Source organism: Mesoplodon mirus, assembly GCF_964341445.2.
Source record: "Mesoplodon mirus genome assembly, chromosome: 2".
NCBI classification, from domain to species: Eukaryota; Metazoa; Chordata; class Mammalia; order Artiodactyla; family Ziphiidae; genus Mesoplodon; species Mesoplodon mirus.
In genome coordinates this window covers 229,438,463-229,455,833 of record NC_138977.1, presented here as the reverse complement: position 1 = coordinate 229,455,833, position 17,371 = coordinate 229,438,463, and the positions used below count along the sequence as shown (strand labels likewise).

General features: G+C 48.4%; 1 protein-coding gene across 1 annotated transcript in view; it reads left to right on the top strand.

Moving 5' to 3' along the window:
• The window catches only part of TCERG1L (transcription elongation regulator 1 like), a gene marked incomplete at both ends in the record, with an annotated part of 206,071 nt that overhangs the window by 171,131 nt on the left and 17,569 nt on the right, over positions 1-17,371 (top strand). The window contains one exon of the mRNA XM_082611132.1: positions 15,509-15,644. Within this exon, the coding sequence (XP_082467258.1) occupies positions 15,509-15,644 (136 nt within the window). The remainder of the gene's footprint in view (positions 1-15,508; positions 15,645-17,371) is intronic.

Sequence of the window (17,371 nt, the reverse complement as noted above, 5' to 3'; positions counted from 1 at the left end):
AAGAACAGCCACACTTTGGAAGGCTTACAAAAATGTGCCAGTTACATCCTGGACAAATTGTGGAAGGAGCGCTCGGGAAGGGCACTGGTCCTCAGCGCCAAGACAAAAGCTGGGGTGGGGATGGCTGCATGGGGGCATCTGAGGACAGGGCTCCCCGTTCTCTTTAGAAAGCAGGACCTGGAGCTCCTCTGCATTTGATGAGCTTCAAGATCACAAGGAACAAACTCAACCACAAAATCTAAGTGTACAAGTGTTTGTTGACTGCTTTTTGGGCACCAGCACAATGCTTAGTGCTGATGTGGGCACACAATCAGGCCCTGACTCTGCCTGTGGGACTCACCTGGCGATTATAGGAGTGGATCCAGTTGTGGCTCCAATAAGAACATCATGTGTCCCACCTGCTGCAGGGCCACCATGCTCTGCGAGCACAGAGCAAACAGCTGGGTCACTCGGGGTGGGGCACGACCTCTGAGGGGACGGCCAGGTGACCAGGCAGAAGCCCAGCCAAGACCTGTGAGTGGAAAGAAGGCAGCAAGAACCCTGTGGGCAGAGGAAGCATCGTGGCCAAGGCATGGAGGTGCGAGACAGTGACGGGGCGCAGCGTGTGCGGGACCGGATTGGAGCAGACCAGGACCTGAGGAAGACTGGGGTCCTCCTGCCGGGGCCGTGACCGAGGGACCCCAGGGAGAGGCTGCAGACCCAGCTTATCATGGCCACCAGCACGTGGACCCAGCCCAGGTGGAGGGCATGCAGACCCTGAGATGATGCCACTGCAGGAGGGCACAGGAGATCCCCAGTATAGGCTGTGGGCAAATGGAGAAGCTGAGACTTCTCTGCACAAGCCCAACCTGAATGTTCTAGAATAGAACCCAGGAGCCCGGGTGGTTAGCCCTGGGAGTGTTGTTAATTACCTCCAATGCTGCCCTGTTGGCGGTGCTGAGGACCCGTGAGGAGCGGCCATGAGGGCTATTAGCGCAGAGTGTGGCCTGGGGTAACGGCCATTCCCCTGTCCTGGCTGGGAGCTCAGGGGTGACTTGAACTGTGAGGGAGAGAGAGAATATGACACGAATACCTCTCAGCTGGACTTCCCATCGCTCAGAGTCTGGTAACCCAGAGCCCCTAAAATACAGCCCTGGGGACACGTCCAAGGTCAAATGCACAAACTGGGTGACAAGCATGGACCGAAGGGTGCGGCCTCATGTGCAAACCTGCATGAAGCTCGTGATGTCAGCAGGTCAGAGCGTCTGTAAAGCAGCAAGGGGAATGCACGGTACTAACAGCCCCGAGAGCCTCTGCAGGGGACGCGGGGTCTCTGTGCACGCGCTGCACCTGTTAACTCCGTCCTTCCCCGCAGGCAGCAGCCAGCATCTTGTGCGCCGCCTAGAATAATGAATGAGCTGGAAAAGCACACCAAGGAATTAGGCATTCGGGAATCGTTTCATGTCCAGGAAACGTTTGGGAAGACGTGGGCTGGCGAGCCTCAGCCCCTCGGAGTCTTGAGGATAAATAACCATGTGCTCCAGATGCAGGCCATGGTAGGGACCCCACGGCAGCTGCCAGAGCCGACCCTGGACCTCATACCTGGGGGCGTCGCTGGCCGAGCAATCAAGGGGGCGGAGGGCCAAGTCAGGGGTTGGGGCAGTGGGGACCGTAGGACACACCACGCCTAACCTTCCAGGTCTCCCCACTTCACTCGGGTAACAGGCCGTGTCCCCCCCAACCATGGCCCAGGAGACCCCAGGGACCTGTGAGCACTGCCCCTGTGAGCACTTAGGTGCTCCAGCCATGTGGCCTCCTTTTGGCTGTCTATGGAACATTCTGGATGCTCTGTAGGGCCTTTGCACAGTGGAGCCCTGGTCCCCTTCTCCACATGTGCACAGGCCTCCTTCACTCTCTGGGATGTGCTCCCAGGCACCCTTTTCTGGAGGCAGCCCTGACCCCCAGGGACATCCTGGGTCCCGCCTGCTCCCATGATGGCCCCTATCCCACCCGCATCTGGTTTTTTTTGTGTTAAACTTCCTAGTCAGGTAACATCTCTGAATACTCCACCTAACTGCACACTTAGTAGGTTGATTATTTATTACTCTCTGCCCCTCTCTTAAATAGGTGAGCCTGGGGCCGTGGGGGGCCTGTGTCCATCCTACAAGTATGACCCTCGGGAGCTCTTCCAGGGCAGGGAGATCAGCTGAGCCCTACAGCCAAGCCGGGGTCACTGGGGTCACCGATGAGGGAACGGTGGCGCCCGGGAGCCGTGCCGGCTGCCCTGGCTGACGAGGGCCACACCGCTGCACAGGGTTAAAACAAACTGAGCTGGCCGCTCCTCCTGACAGCACTGCTCTGGCCTGAACCCCCTGGAGTCAGTGCAGACCCCCCGGTCAAGGGCTCAGTCCCAACAAGACCCCCACACACACTTTAGATGTCAGTGGAAAGTGGAGTCCCCTGACCGTGCCCGCTTCTGGCTCACTTGGCTGTAAATTCAGGGGTTCCCATGACCGCTCTGCAGGTTTGATGATTCTCTAGAATGACTCACAGAACTCAGGAGAGCGCTATGCTTAGGGTGACGGTTTTGTTGTAAAGGGTACAGCTCAGGAACAGCCAAAGGGAATAGAAGCAGGGGATGAGGTCCAGGAGGGGCCCGAGCACAGGAGCTGCCGTCCCCGTGGAGTCGCAGTGTACCTGCCAGCCCCACCCTTTACACGGATATGTGAGCCAGCCTGGAAGATCCCCAGCCCCATTCTGCAGAGTTTATATCTGGTGTCATGATGCAGGCACAAGCGATTCAATCACTGGCTGCGTGAATGAACTCAGTCCCCAGCTCCCTGCCCGTCCTCAGGTGGGGGGCGTGAGACTGAAAGTTCCAACCATCTAGTCACAGGGTGGGCCACCCCTCCCTTGAAAGCATCTCAGGCCCACTCTGCATTGCCTTGTTGGCATCAACTCAGATGTGGCCAAAAGGGCTCCTTTCACTCAGCAAATTTCACACCTTTTTGAAGCTCTGTGCCAGGAACGGGGACAAAGACCAGATACATTCTTCGTTATCTCATAGGACCACCCTTGCAAGGACACCGCTCTGCTCACCCTCCCTGGGGGGCTGGCGGCTTGTGTCCGCCAGCAGTCACTGTTTACGGACAGCTGGTGGGTTAAGCAGGAAGGCATCCCAGCCGCCCTCCAGCTGGGGAGCAGCCTAGGGGCAGGGAGGGAGGAAGTGTGGGTTGGCACAAAACCCATGTCACTCAGTGGCCCTCCTCACCTGGGGCTGCACAGCCTCGGAGGCCACCATGGGCCGGCCACCAGCGGGGACCCCAGACGGTGGCCATGGCAGGAGCAGACACAGACTGTGCAGGAGACCTCTTGGCGCGGTGGCCGCCCTGCCCCCACTCCTCACCAGCAGGAAAGCGTGGATTGGACAAAGAGGCAGGAGGCTCGCTTACCACGTTTATAGGAACTTATCACGTTTACAGGACCTGCAAAATGGGGAGACAGAGCTCGTAAACTGATGGCAAATCAAGATGTTTAAATATTTCCACAGGACTAAAGAGCAGGATCACATTTGCATCACAGAACTGCAGTGCTTGGAGACGTGTAAAGATCATCCTGTCCAAACTATCTGTTTTACCAAAAAACAAACAAAAAAAAAGGTCCAGAGCGCTCCCATCATTGGCCCCAGGTTTTGCAGCAAGACGTCCCCACCTGGGAAGCGTCTTCAACCCCACCAGCCACATTTGGTTTTTTCTCCAGAACCAGGTGCTGCTCAGATGTCAGCATTGTCTTTACAGAAGATGGAATCACCAGGGCTGCAGTCGCCCATCTCAGCCTGAGTTGGCATTTATTTCTCTTCCCATCTCAAGTTCTGCATTCAGACAATGGTCAAATCAAAAACCTTCTATTTCTTCAAAGTCTCTCAAAGTATAGTAGTAGGAGGAAAGGAAGGAGGGAAGGACAGAAGGAAGGAGAGAGGGAAGGAAGGAAGAAAGGGAAGAAGAGAGGGAAAGAGGGAGGGAGGGAGGGAGAGAGGGAAAGAGGGAGGGAGGGAGGGAGAGAGGGAAAGAGGGAGGGAGGGAAAGAGGGAGGGAGGGAAGGAGGGGGGAGGGAGGGAGAGAGGGAGGGAAAGAGGGAGGGAGGGAGGGAAAGAGGGAGGGAGGGAGGGAGGGAGGAGGCATCCGCTGGGTGAGGCGTTGCCCTGAGGGAGTGACCTGGATCACTTCACTGAATGCTCACAACGACCCTACAAGGTGGGCACTGTTGATGCCCCACATGAGGCCATGAAGGTGTGCAATTTGCCCCAGTTGACTCTGTATGCATTCCGCTCTGCACTCTGAGCTCCTGCCCATCTGGGTGATGGGATGATGACATATGTGTATACAGTTGTCCCCCCTTACCTGAGAGTTTGCTTTCTGCAGTTTCAGCTAATCTGTGGTCAAACGAGGTCCAAAAATATTAAGTGGAAAATTCCTGAAATAAACAACTCATGTGTTCTAAATCACATGCCGTTCTGAGTAACGTGAAATTTCATACCATCTGCTCCATCCTGCCCGGGACGTGACTCATCCCTCTGTCCAGCCTGTCCCATCTGGTCGTCACTTGGTAGCCATCTCGGTTGTCCGACCCACAGTCACAGTGTCACAGTGCTTGTGTTCAAGTGACCCCAATTTTTCTTAATAACTGCCCCAAAGCATAAGAGTAGTGATGCTGGCAATTCGGATAGTAATTCGGATCTACCAAAGAGAAGCCAGAACCTGCTTCCTGTAAGTGAAAAGGTGAAAGTTCTTGACTTAATAAGGAAAGAAAAAAATTGTATGATAAAGTTGCTAAGATCTCTGGTCAGAACGACTCTTCCATCCGTGAAACTGTGAAGAAGGAAAAAGGGAATTCATGCTAGTTCTGCTATTACACGTCACACTGCAATAGTTCTGGCCACAGTGCCTGATGAGCTCAAGTTAAGATGGAAAAGGCATTGAATTTGTATAATAAGACATTTTGAGAAAGAGAGACCACATGCACATAACTTTTATTACAGTATATTGTCGTCATTGTTCTATTTTATTATTGTTGTTGTTAATCTCTTACTGTGCCTAATTTATAAATTAAAGTTTGTCATAGGTATGTCTGGATAGGAAAAAAACATAACGTATGTCTATATCTTTAGGATTCAATACTAGCCAATGTTTCAGGCGTCTGCTGGGGGTCTAGGAACATATCCCTTGTGGATAAGGGGGCACAACTGTATTGATACTTGAGTCAACTTGGGAGCCTCAGACTTGCTGAGAAATATACCTCCCCAGTGTGCACCTGCTGAAAAAACAGTGCAGTCTTCTGTATCAATCTCTCCCTTCCCTCCCTCCATCCCTCCCTCCCTCCATCCCTCCCTCCCTCCCTTCCTTCTTTCCTTCCTTCCTTCCTTCTCTCTCTCTCACCACCTCCCCTCATAGACTGGACAAAAAAAAAAAAAAAAACCCACTTTCCTTTGAACTGTAACAGGCAGCGGGTCAGTGGCTATAATTTCTTTGCCAGGGTGACCATTCCGACCCCAGGATGGCTCCATGGAAAGATTCGGGAGGCGGAAGGAGGTGTGTCTGTGCGTCGGAGAGGTGGCCTCTGGACAGGTAGCCAATGTGCCAGGTCCAGAGGCCCGGGTCCCCTCAGCCCCAGATAAACTAGTGAAAGTTTGTTGTTCGTAAAAGGACTCGCTGTGTCTAGAATCCAGCTGCACTGCATCTGGTCTAGTGTGTTTGACAGAATAATGTGCTGCACTGTGCACACGGGCAGAATCCAAAAACGCTGGCCCTACAGATCACCCACACGGGACAGACACACGTATGCACATGCACACGCGTCGTTAGGGGTTCAGCTGGATAAGCTCAGTGGCAGTTAGAGGGCTGGGGGAGGGGCAGTGCGGGGTGGGGGGGGGCAGAGCTCCAGGAGGGTGTGGCCACCATCATGTCTCCAAGAGGGGGACAAGATGCACGGGACATGAGGCCCCTCAGAGTGAAGAGACCCCAGCACTGCAGCCGTCCCCAGCCCCCCACAGCCAGCAGGGCTTGGGCACCCAACCGTGCCCCAGGGCATGCTGCCTCTCACCCGCCATACAATGTTGGCTTGAGCCGGCTTTTATTTTAAGTAGTGGAATTTACTCTTTTTTTAACATCTTTATTGGAGTCTAATTGCTTTACAATGGTGTGTTAGTTTCTGCTGTATACAAAGTGAATCAGCTATACATATACATATGTCCCCATAGCTCCTCCCTGTTGTGTCTCCCTCGCTCCCTCCCTATCCCACCCCTCTAGGTGGTCACAAAGCACCGAGCTGATCTCCCTGTGCTATGCAGCTGCTTCCCACTAGCTATCTATTTTACATTCGGTAGTGTATATATGTCCATGCCACTCTCTCACTTCGTCCTAGGTTACCCTTCCCCCTCCCCGTGTCCTCAAGTTCATTCTCTAGTAGGTCTGAGTCTTTATTCCCATCTTGCCCCTAGGTTCTTCATGACCTTTTTTTTTTTTTTTAGATTCCATATATATGTGTTAGCATACGGTATTTGTTTTTCTCTTTCTGACTTACTTCACTCTGTATGACAGACTCTAAGTCCATCCACCTCACTACAAATAACTCAATTTCATTTCTTTTTATGGCTGAGTAATATTCCATTGTATATATATGTGCCACATCTTCATTATTCATTCATCGGTTGATGGACACTTAGGTTGTTTCCATGGCTATTGTAAACAGAGCTGCAATGAACACTGTGGTACATGACTCTTTGTGAATTATGGTTTTCTCAGGGTATATGCCCAGTAGTGGGATTGTTGGGTCATATGGTACTTCTATTTTTAGTTTTTTAAGGAACCTCCATACTGTTCTCCATAGTAGCTGTATCAGTTTACATTCCCACCAACAGTGCAAGAGGGTTCCCTTATCTCCACACCCTCTCCAGCATTTATTGTTTGTAGATTTTTAGATGATGGCCATTCTGACCGGTGTGAGGTGATCGCTCATTGTAGTTTTGATTTGCATTTCTCTAATGGTTAGTGATGTTGAGCATTCTTTCATGTGTTTGTTGGAAATCTGTATATCTTCTTTGGAGAAAGGTCTATGTAGGTCTTCTGCCCATTTTTGGATTGGGTTCTTTGTTTTTTTGATATTGAGCTGCATAACCTGCTTGTAAATTTTGGAGATTAATCCTTTGTCAGTTGCTTCATTTGAAAATATTTTCTCCCATTCTGAGGGTTGTCTTTTGGTCTTGTTTATGGTTTCCTTTGCTGTGCAAAAGCTTTGAAGTTTCATTAGGTCCCATTTGTTTATCTTTGTTTTTATTTCCATTTCTCTAGGAGGTGGGTCCAAGAGGATCTTGCTGTGATTTATATCATAGAGTGTTCTGCCTATGTTTTCCTCTAAGAGTTTGATAGTTTCTGGCCTTACATTTAGGTCTTTAATCCATTTTGAGCTTATTTTTGTGTATGGTGTTAGGGAATGATCTAATTTCATACTTTTACATGTCCCTGTCCAGTTTTCCCAGCACCACTTATTGAAGAGGCTGTCTTTTCTCCATTGTATATTCTTGCCTCCCTTATCAAAGATAAGGTGACCATATGTGCATGGGTTTATCTCTGGGCTTTCTATCCTGTTCCATTGATCTATCTTTCTGTTTTTGTGCCAGTACCATACTGTCTTGATTACTGTAGCTTTGTAGTATAGTCTGAAGTCTGATTAATCCAGCTCTGTTTTTCTTTCTCAAGATTGCTTTGGCTATTTGGGGTCTTTCGTGTTTCCATACAAATTGTGAAATTGTTTGTTCTAGTTCTGTGAAAATGCCAGTGGTAGTTTGATAGGGATTGTAATTAATCTGTAGATTGCTTTGGGTAGTATAGTCATTTTCACAATGTTGATTCTTCCAATCCAAGAACATGGTATATCTGTCCATCTATTTGTATCATCTTTAATTTCTTTCATCAGTGTCTTATAATTTTCTGCATACAGGTCTTTTGTCTCCTTAGGTTTATTCCTAGGTATTTTATTCTTTTTGTTGCAGTGGTAAATGGGAGTGTTTTCTTAATTTCACTTTCAGATTTTTCATCATTAGTGTACAGGAATGCTAGAGATTTCTGTGCATTAATTTTGAATCCTGCTACTTTACCAAATTCATTGATTAGCTCTAGTAGTTTTCTGGTAGCCTCTTTAGGATTCTCTGTGTATAGTATCATGTCATCTGAAAACAGTGACAGCTTTACTTCTTCTTTTCCAATTTGGATTCCTTTTATTTCTTTTTCTTCTCCGATTGCTGTGGCTAAAACTTCCAAAACTATGTTGAATAATAGTGCTGAGAGTGGGCAACATTGTCTTGTTCCTAACCTTAGTGGAAATGGTTTACGTTTTTCACCATTGAGGATGATGTTGGCTGTGGGTTTGTCATATATGGCCTTTATTATGTTGAGGAAAGTTCCCTCTATGCCTACTTTCTGCAGGGTTTTTATCATAACTGGGAGCGAATTTTGTTGAAAGATTTCTCTGCAACTATTGAGATGATCATATGGTTTTTCTACTTCAATTTGTTAATATGGTGTATCACAATGATTGATTTGCATATACTGAAGAATCCTTGTATTCCTGGAATAAACCCCACTTGATCATGGTGTATGATCCTTTTAATGCTCTGTTGGATTCTGCTTGCTAGTATTTTGTTGAGGATTTTTGCATCTATGTTCATCAGTGATATTGGCCTGTAGTTTTCTTTCTTTGTGACATCTTTGTGTGGTTTTGGTATCAGGGTGATGTTGGCCTCGTAGAATGAGTTTGGGAGTGTTCCCCCCTCTGCTATATTTTGGAAGAGTTTGAGAAGGATAGGTGTTAGCTCTTCTCTAAATGTTTGATAGAATTTGCCTGTGAAGCCATCTGGTCCTGGGCTTTTGTTTGTTGGAAGATTTTTAATCACAGTTTCAATTTCAGTGTTTGTGATTGGCCTGTTCATATTTTCTATTTCTTCCTGGTTCAGTCTTGGAAGGTTGTGCATTTCTAAGAATTTGTCCATTTCTTCCAGGTTGTCCATTTTATTGGCATAGAGTTGCTTGTAGTAATCTCTCGTGATCCTTTGTATTTCTGCAGTGTCAGTTGTTACTCCTTTTTCATTTCTAACTCTATTGATCTGTGTCTTCTCCCTTTTTTTCTTGATGAGTCTGACTAATGGTTTATCAATTTTGTTTATCTTCTCAAAGAACCACCTTTTAGTTGTATTGATCTTTGCTATTGTTTCCTTCATTTCTTATTCATTTATTTCTGATCTGATCTTTATGATTTCTTTCCTTCTGCTAACTTTGGGGGGTTTTTTGTTCTTCTTTCTCTAATTGCTTTAGGTGTAAGGTTAGGTTGTTTATTTGAGATGTTTCTTGTTGCTTAAGGTAGGATTGTATTGCTATAAACTTCCCTCTTAGAACTGCTTTTGCTGCATCCCATAGGTTTTGGGTAGTCGTGTTTTCATTGTCATTTGTTTCTAGGTATCTTTTGATTTCCTCTTTGATTTCTTCAGTGATCTCTTGGTTATTAAGTAGTGTATTGTTTAGCCTCCATGTGTTTGGAGTATTTACAGATTTTTTCCTGTAATTGATATGTAGTCTCATAGTGTTGTGGTCAGAAAAGATACTTGATATGATTTCAATTTTCTTAAATTTATCAAGGCTTGATTTGTGACCCAAGATATGATCTATCCTGGAGAATGTTCCATGAGCACTTGAGAATATAGTGTATTCTGTTGTTTTTGGATGGAATGTCCTCTAAATATCAATTAAGTCCATCTTATTTAATGCATCATTTAAAACTGTGTTCCTTATTTATTTTCATTTTGGATGATCTGTCCATTGGTGAAAGTGGGGTGTTAAAGTCCCCCACTATGATTGTGTTACTATCTATTTCCCCTTTATGGCTGTTAGTATTTGCCTTATGTATTGAGGTGCTCCTATGTTGGGTGCATAAATATTTACAGTTGTTACATCTTCTTCTTGGATTGATCCCTTGATCATTATGTAGTGTCCTTCTTTGTTTTAAAGTCTATTTTGTCTGATATGAGAATTGCTACTCCAGCTTTCTTTTGATTTCCATTTGCATGCAATATCTTTTTCCATCCCCTCATTTTCAGTCTGTATGTGTCCCTAGGTTTGTAGTGGGTCTCTTGTAGACAGCATGTATACGGGTCTTGTTTTTGTATCCATTCAGTCAGTCTATGTCTTTTGGTTGGAGTATTTAATCCATTTACATTTAAGGTAATTATCGATATGTATGTTGCCATTACCATTTTCTTAATTGTTTTGGATTTCTTATTATAGGTCTTTTCCTTCTCTTGTATCTCCTGCCTAGAGAAGTTCCTTTGGCATTTGTTGTAAAGCTGGTTTGGTGGTGCTGAATTCTCTTAGCTTTTGCTTGTCTGTAAAGGTTTTAATTTCTCCATCAAATCTGAATGAGATCCATGCTGGGTAGAGTAATCTTGGGGGTAGGTTTTTCCTTTTCATCACTTTAAATATGTCCTGCCACTCCCTTCTGGCTTGCAGAGTTTCTGCTGAAAGATAAGCTATTAACCTTATGGGGATTCCCTTGTATGTTATTTGCTGTTTTTCCCTTGCTGCTCTTAATATTCTTTCTTTGTATTTAATTTTTGATAGTTTGATTAATATGTGTCTTGGCATGTTTCTCCTTGGATTTATCCTGTATGGGACTCTCTGTGCTTCCTGGACTTGATTAACTATTTCCTTTCCCATATTAGGGAAGTTTTCAACTATAATCTCTTCAAATATTTTCTCAGTCCCTTTCTTTTTCTCTTCTTCTTCTGGGACCCCTATAATTCGAATGTTGGTGCATTTAATGTTGTCCCAGAGGTCTCTGAGACTGTCTTCAATTCTTTTCATTCTTTTTTCTTTATTCTGCTCTGCAGTAGTTATTTCCACTATTTTATCTTCCAGGTCACTTATCTGTTCTTCTGCCTCAGTTTTTCTGCTATTGATCCCTTCTAGAGAATTTTTAATTTCATTTATTGTGTTGGTCATCATTGTTTGTTTGCTCTTTAGTTCTTCTAGGTCCTTGTTAAATGTTTCTTGTATTTTCTCCATTCTATTTCCAAGATTTTGGATCATCTTTACTATCATTATTCTGAATTCTTTTTCAGGTAGACTCCCTATTTCCTCTTCATTTTTTAGGTCTGGTGGGTTTTTACCTTGCTCTTCATCTGCTGTGTGTTTCTCTGTCTTCTCATTTTGCTTGACTTATTGTGTTTGGGGTCTCCTTTTCGCAGACTGCAGGTTCATATTTCCCGTTGTTTTTGGTGTCTGCCCCCAGTGGCTAAGGTTGGTTCCATGTGTTGTGTAGGCTTTGGTGGAGCGGAATAGTGCCTGTGTTCTGGTGGGTGAGGCTGGATCTTGTCTTTCTGGTGGGCAGGTCCACATCTGGTGGTGTGTTTTGGGGTGTCTGTGACCTTATTATGATTTTAGGCAGCCTCTCTGCTAATGGGTGGGGTTGTGTTCCTGTCTTGCTTGTTGTTTGGCATAGGGTGTCCAGCACTGTAGCCTGCTGGTCGTTGAGTGGAGCTGGGTCTTGGCGTTGAGATGGAGATATCTGGGAGATTTTCGCTATTTGTTACTACGTGGAGCTGGGAGATCTCTGGTGGACCAATGTCCTGAACTTGGCTCTCCCACTTCAGAAGCACAGCCCTGATGCCTGGCTGGAGCACCAAGAGCCTGTCATCCACACAGTTCAGAATAAAAGGGAGAAAAAAGAAAGAAAGGAAAAGATAAAATAAAATAAAATAAAATGAAATAAAGTTATTAAAATAAAAAAGAAAATGTAATTATTAAAAAAATTGAAAAGTAATACAAAAAGAAAGAAAGAAAGAAAGAAGAGAGCGACTATACCAAAAAACAAATCCACCAATGATAACAAGCGCTAAAAACTATACTAAAAAATAGAAAAAAAAATGGACAGACAGAACCCTAGGACAAATGGTAAAAGCAAAGATATACAGACAAAATCACCTACAGAAGCATACACATAGACACTCACAAAAAGAGAAAAAGGGAAAAAATATATATATCGTTGCTCCCAAAGTCCACCTCCTCAATTTGGGATGATTCGTTGTCTATTCAGGTATTCCACAGATGCAGGGTACATCAAGTTGATTGCGGAGCTTTAATCAGCTGCTCCTGAGGCTGCTGGGAGAGGTTTCCCTTTCTCTTCTTTGTTTGCACAGCTCCTGGGGTTCAGCTTTGGATTTGGCCCCGCCTCTGCGTGTAGGTCGCCGGAGGGCGTCTGTTCTTCTCTCAGAGAGGACAGGGTTAAAGGAGCCGCTGATTCGGTGGCTCTGGCTCACTCAGGCCGGGGGGGAGGAGGGGCACGGAGGCGGGGCGAGCGTGCATCGGCGGAGGCCAGCGTGACGTTGCACCAGCCCGAGGCGCGCCGTGCGTTCTCCCGGGGAAGTTGTCCCTGGATCCCGGGACCCCAGCAGTGACGGGCTGCACAGGCTCCCGGGAGGGGAGGTGTGGAGAGTGACCTGCGCTCGCACACAGGCTTCTTGGTGGCAGCAGCAGCCCCAGCGTCCCACGCCCGTCTCTGGGGTCCGCGCTTTCAGCCGCGCCTCGCGCCCGTCTCTGGATCTCCTTTAGGCGGCGCTCTGAATCCCCTCTCTTCGCGCACCCCAAAACAATGTTCTCTTGCCTCTTAGGCAGCTCCAGACTTTTCCCCGGACTCCCTCCCGGCCACCCGTGGCGCACTAACTCCCTTCAGGCTGTGTTCACGCCGCCAACCCCAGTCCTCTCCCTGCGCTCCGACCGAAGCCCGAGCTTCAGCTCCCAGCCCCACCCACCCCGGTGGGTGAGCAGACAAGCCTCTCGGGCTGGTGAGTGCCAGTCGGCCCCGATCCTCTGTGCGGGTATCTCTCTGCTTTGCCCTCCGCACCCCTGTGGCTGCGGTCTCCTCCGCGGTTCCGAAGCTTCCCCCCCGCGCCCAGCCCCCCCGTCTCCGCCCGCGAAGGGGCTTCTAAGTGTGTGGGAACCTTTCCTCTTTCACGGCTCCCTCCCAGAGGTGCAGGTCCCGTCCCTATTCTTTTATCTCTGTTTTTTCTTTTTTTCTTTGGCCCTACCCAGGTACGTGGGGAGTTTCTTGCCTTTTGGGAAGTCTGAGGTCTTCTGCCAGCGTTCAGTAGGTGTTCTGTAGGAGCTGTTCCACGTGTAGATGTATTTCTGATGTATTTGTGGGGAGGAAGGTGATCTCCGCGTCTTACTCTTCTGCCATCTTGAAGCTCCTCCCAGAATTTACTTTTTGTACCAAAATTTTTCAGCCATAAGAATATTGAAAATATATTTAGCAAGTTTTCATTTGCTTTTGATTAATTCTAATTGAACCGATAGCTTTGCAGTCTGGAAGGTGTCCAGTGGTTCTGAACACAATATTTTGTGGAATAAGCTGTAATCCGTGATCATTGCCGCACTCACAATGTTCCTATTAATCTTATTTCAAGTTACAACAATGCGAGGCTTGTTTCCACACTTCTATTTTTAACTGATGAAAATTTATTACAAAGAAATCCTAATTATACCCTTTGGAGTGTGATTCAATGGCAAATCCACTGGTAATTTTCTTTTTTTAAAATTCCACATAATTGCATAAGAAGCGAAGAATGTAAGTTCTCCTGCAGTAGTTGGTCTATAAATAAGATTCCCTAATAGGCTGAGCAAGCAGGTTTTTTTCTTTGCACATTTGGTATGAGGTTGGATTAACCCACGTTATAACCCTGATGCGTGAAAACCCTTGTTAGACGTAGCACATGGGATACCACCTTCTCATCACATCCCCAAATTGGTAACCTGCATATTTTCACAGCACCCTGGACAGAGGTGGAAAAGCTGCAGATCTGGTGGGTGTCAGGAGATGGGACTGTCCTGGTTGAGCCATTAAGTGACTGTATGACCTGAACGGTCCATCTCCTTCTCCCAAAATGCGGGAGTGCAGATGTGCCCAGATCATCCTGTGCATCACTGGCCTCTGTTCCTATGTGCCGGAGCACCTTCCCAGTGGTGACAACCACAGATGTCTCCAGACACTGCCACTGTCCCCCAGGAACAAACCACCTGGGCCTGAGCCCTGATCTTGACCTACATCAGAAAACCCGGCTGTGCGTGGCGTGAGCACCTTCAACCCTGCGATTCCCGGGTTGAGGTTGGTTTTGCAAAGATGGAGGGAAGCGCCAGGCTTTTGAAGTGTGTGTGTGCCCTGCTGTTCTGGACCTCCAAGCACTTAGGACGCTGTCCCGGAGGCAGGAGACACTAAGTCCCGGTGCTTCCCAGCGGGCGGCTCTTTAGGTTCGACATCCTCACTTAACCTGAGGGCATATCAGAAAGGTGGCCTCAGGGTCAGGTTTGCACCAGCCTGTTGAAGTCTCTGCCCGGGGCCCTGGTCCTGGTGGGGCAGGGCTAGGCCAGGAGGAGGCCCCGCAGAGGGGTCTGGGTGTCTAAGCAGGGCTGCTCTCTAGGCGGTGGAGGTCCAGTCTGTGCATCCTGGCTGAGAACAGACTGCCTGGGAGGAGACTGGGGGTGGGGCTGGGCAGACCCCGCTCCCAGGTTGGGGAGCAAGAGGGACAGTAGTGGGGGTAACACGTCTGCATTTGGCCAGATGACTTCTTCCAGCAGCAAAAGTCAAGGTGCTTTAGAAGGTTTCCAGATGCTTTCAGAAGAAGGTGTCGAACCATAAAGAGATCTGTCAAATGGCCAGTTAGAGAAAAGGATGCACGTTGCCGAGCTGGTGCTTCGTAAAAGCAGGCTCTCTCCTTCCTCCCCGCCGCCCTGCCTGGCCCCTGCCCTGGGCCCACGCTGGGCCCTCCTCCTCCCTGCCCCTTGTGTCCGGGCCATGGCTGCGGCCACCCCTGTGGAGGGGGACGGACTGTCTCTGGGCTCACGTTTCCCAGCTGTCCCCATCCCTGTGCAGATCGCCCAGGTGGCATCCCGTCTCCCCGCTGTCACTGAAATCTCCCTCGCAGGTTAGATGTCGGGACAATGTTTTCTGTCCCCTGAGTGTGGATAGAATAGTCTCCCCATAAATGTCTTCCATGCATTTATCCGAAATGAAACAGTATCTAAAAACAAAAGCGGAACCAGGTTGAAGCTCCACCGCTTGGTTCAAGTGACAGGCTCGCTCCGTTCCCTCGGGTGACGTCTGGTCTCTGGCGGTGAAACAGTGAGGGACTCACAGCCTCCTTCCTGGTGGCCCAGCGGGTGCCCTCGGCCCTCGGGCTCCCAGCGCTGCCTTTCCTCCCGAGAGTGTCCATCCTGTTAGGGCTTCAGTCTCAACTTTCTGCCCCAAAGGCAGCAGAGCTGTTTGCATCCCAAGAGCAGAATCTCTGCTGGGCTGACTGTTCCAGGCTTTGCAATGTGTCCAAAGAATCTTTGCCCCTTACAGGGTTACCCAGAGGGTTTTGAGAGCTTGCAGTGAGAAGCAGTTGGGTCTCCAAGGTCACGTTTGACTCTCTGTGTCTTGTGCCCTGAAGGACGGAAGGCCATGTGAGTCCCGGGCCCGAGGAGGCGGAGAGAAAAGACACGGGTGCCAAGACGCCGCCGCCCCAGATCCTTCTGCCCCTGGAGGAGCGAGTGACCCACTTCCGAGACATGCTCCTGGAGAGAGGGGTAAGGATGTCACATGATAGCGCCCCTCAGTGGGAGTGGCTGAGCTACTGTCCCCCAGCCCAAGCCCCCTCCCCTTCCTCACCGAGCCCGCAATCACGCTGCCTGACATTCAGGGGCCACGTAATGTGAGGCCAAAGCAAAGGAAAATGGATCCTGCCTCTTTTCCTAAAAGGGAAAGGAGGCTTTGAAGGGTGTGATGCATCACGGGGTAGCTGTCACCACCTGTCCAAGGAAGTGGCTGAGAGGTGAACAGGTGTGGGTCACCTGGAAGGGACGGTCCCCGGGGCCATGTGGAAAAATGATTGGTCTGTGTTGATGGGCTTCCTGCTGGAGCCCTGCTGGCTTCCGGGGTCCACACCCCCTGAGGGACGAGCCCTCCTCTTCACTTGGGGGAGGGACTCATACACCTCTGGATCAACCCAACGATTTTCGTACACCTGGGATGTCTTAATTGTAGTTGACTTCTGAATCTCATTTTGAATTGAGGAGGAAAAAAGAGTTTATAATTGAATCTCCTTCCAATGACTTTTAGTTCCTGTTTTGGCTTTTGGGTATAAAATGAGCCCGATACAATAGTTTAGCCCAGTTGGATTTCTTCATAAAATGAGACCGAACGCAGAAGGCAGTACTAGGAACTGGTGTGTAATGATAATTATAATGAACACTGTAAATGGCCTTGGGAATTCAAAAGCAAATTCCCTCTGCAGTCAGTACCCACCCAAGGCTGCTTCCTGCGCGGCCTCTCCCAGAGCAGGTGCAGCTGGGAACTGGGGTGGGGGGGGCGGCCTGGGGAGACCTCCTCTCCCCCAGAGCAGTGGGTCTGAGCAGCGCTGGCACCTGGGCACGTTGAGGCCCTGGGGCTACAGGGAAACTTAAACGGTGCCAGCGCTTAAGAATTAGGAGTAAGAAGGAGATTATCTCATGCACCTTCCGTGGGAGACCTCTTTTCCTCTGCACCATGAATTTTAATGCATGCATCGCTCTAACTATCTAGAGACTCACTCAAAAACAAAATACAGCCCTTGGCGCGAGGACCTGGAAGGAAAAGTAGGCTTGTGAGCTTAAAACTGCAATGCAATGGATTAAGCCTCTATTCACATATATGCCGAGTAACCCAGAAGTGCAAAATGGGAAGGCCGTGAACAGACACGCACACTGGAGTGGTCCCTGGTGTAGATGGAGGACGTGTTTTTGTAAAAAGACATAATTTTTAAAACTATATTTACTTGGCTAAATTTTTATTTTTTAAAAAAGACTCCGTCCCCCTGCAACTTTCCTTTTTTTTTTTATCAAGACATAGAGATGATTTGATTAAACAAATCCTGCAGGATGAAATAGCCTTGCAACAACTGACTCTCTTGTGAGAAGTGTGTCTCTGTGTATATGTGTGTGTGTGCACCTGTGTGTACATGCTTGTGTTTGTGTGTTTGTGTGTGTGGTGTAGGCTCCCTGCCCGACCCACCGAAGACTCCGTGTGGCAGTTGGGAAAGGGCTCCGGCCGACCTCTCCCTTCGCCCATTGCTTGGCCCACGCCCCATTCTCAGCCTTCCCACTTCAACAGCAAAGACGTGCAGACAAAGCCAGTGTCACTACCTGGCTAAGGAGAGGAGGCCAGGAACACAGGCCGGGGCTCCGAGCTCTGGCCGTCCAGCCCCTCTGTTCCTACAGCGGAGAAATGGGTCCAGTGCCCGCATTCCCTTCTCCAGCCACCCCGGGAGGATTCTGCC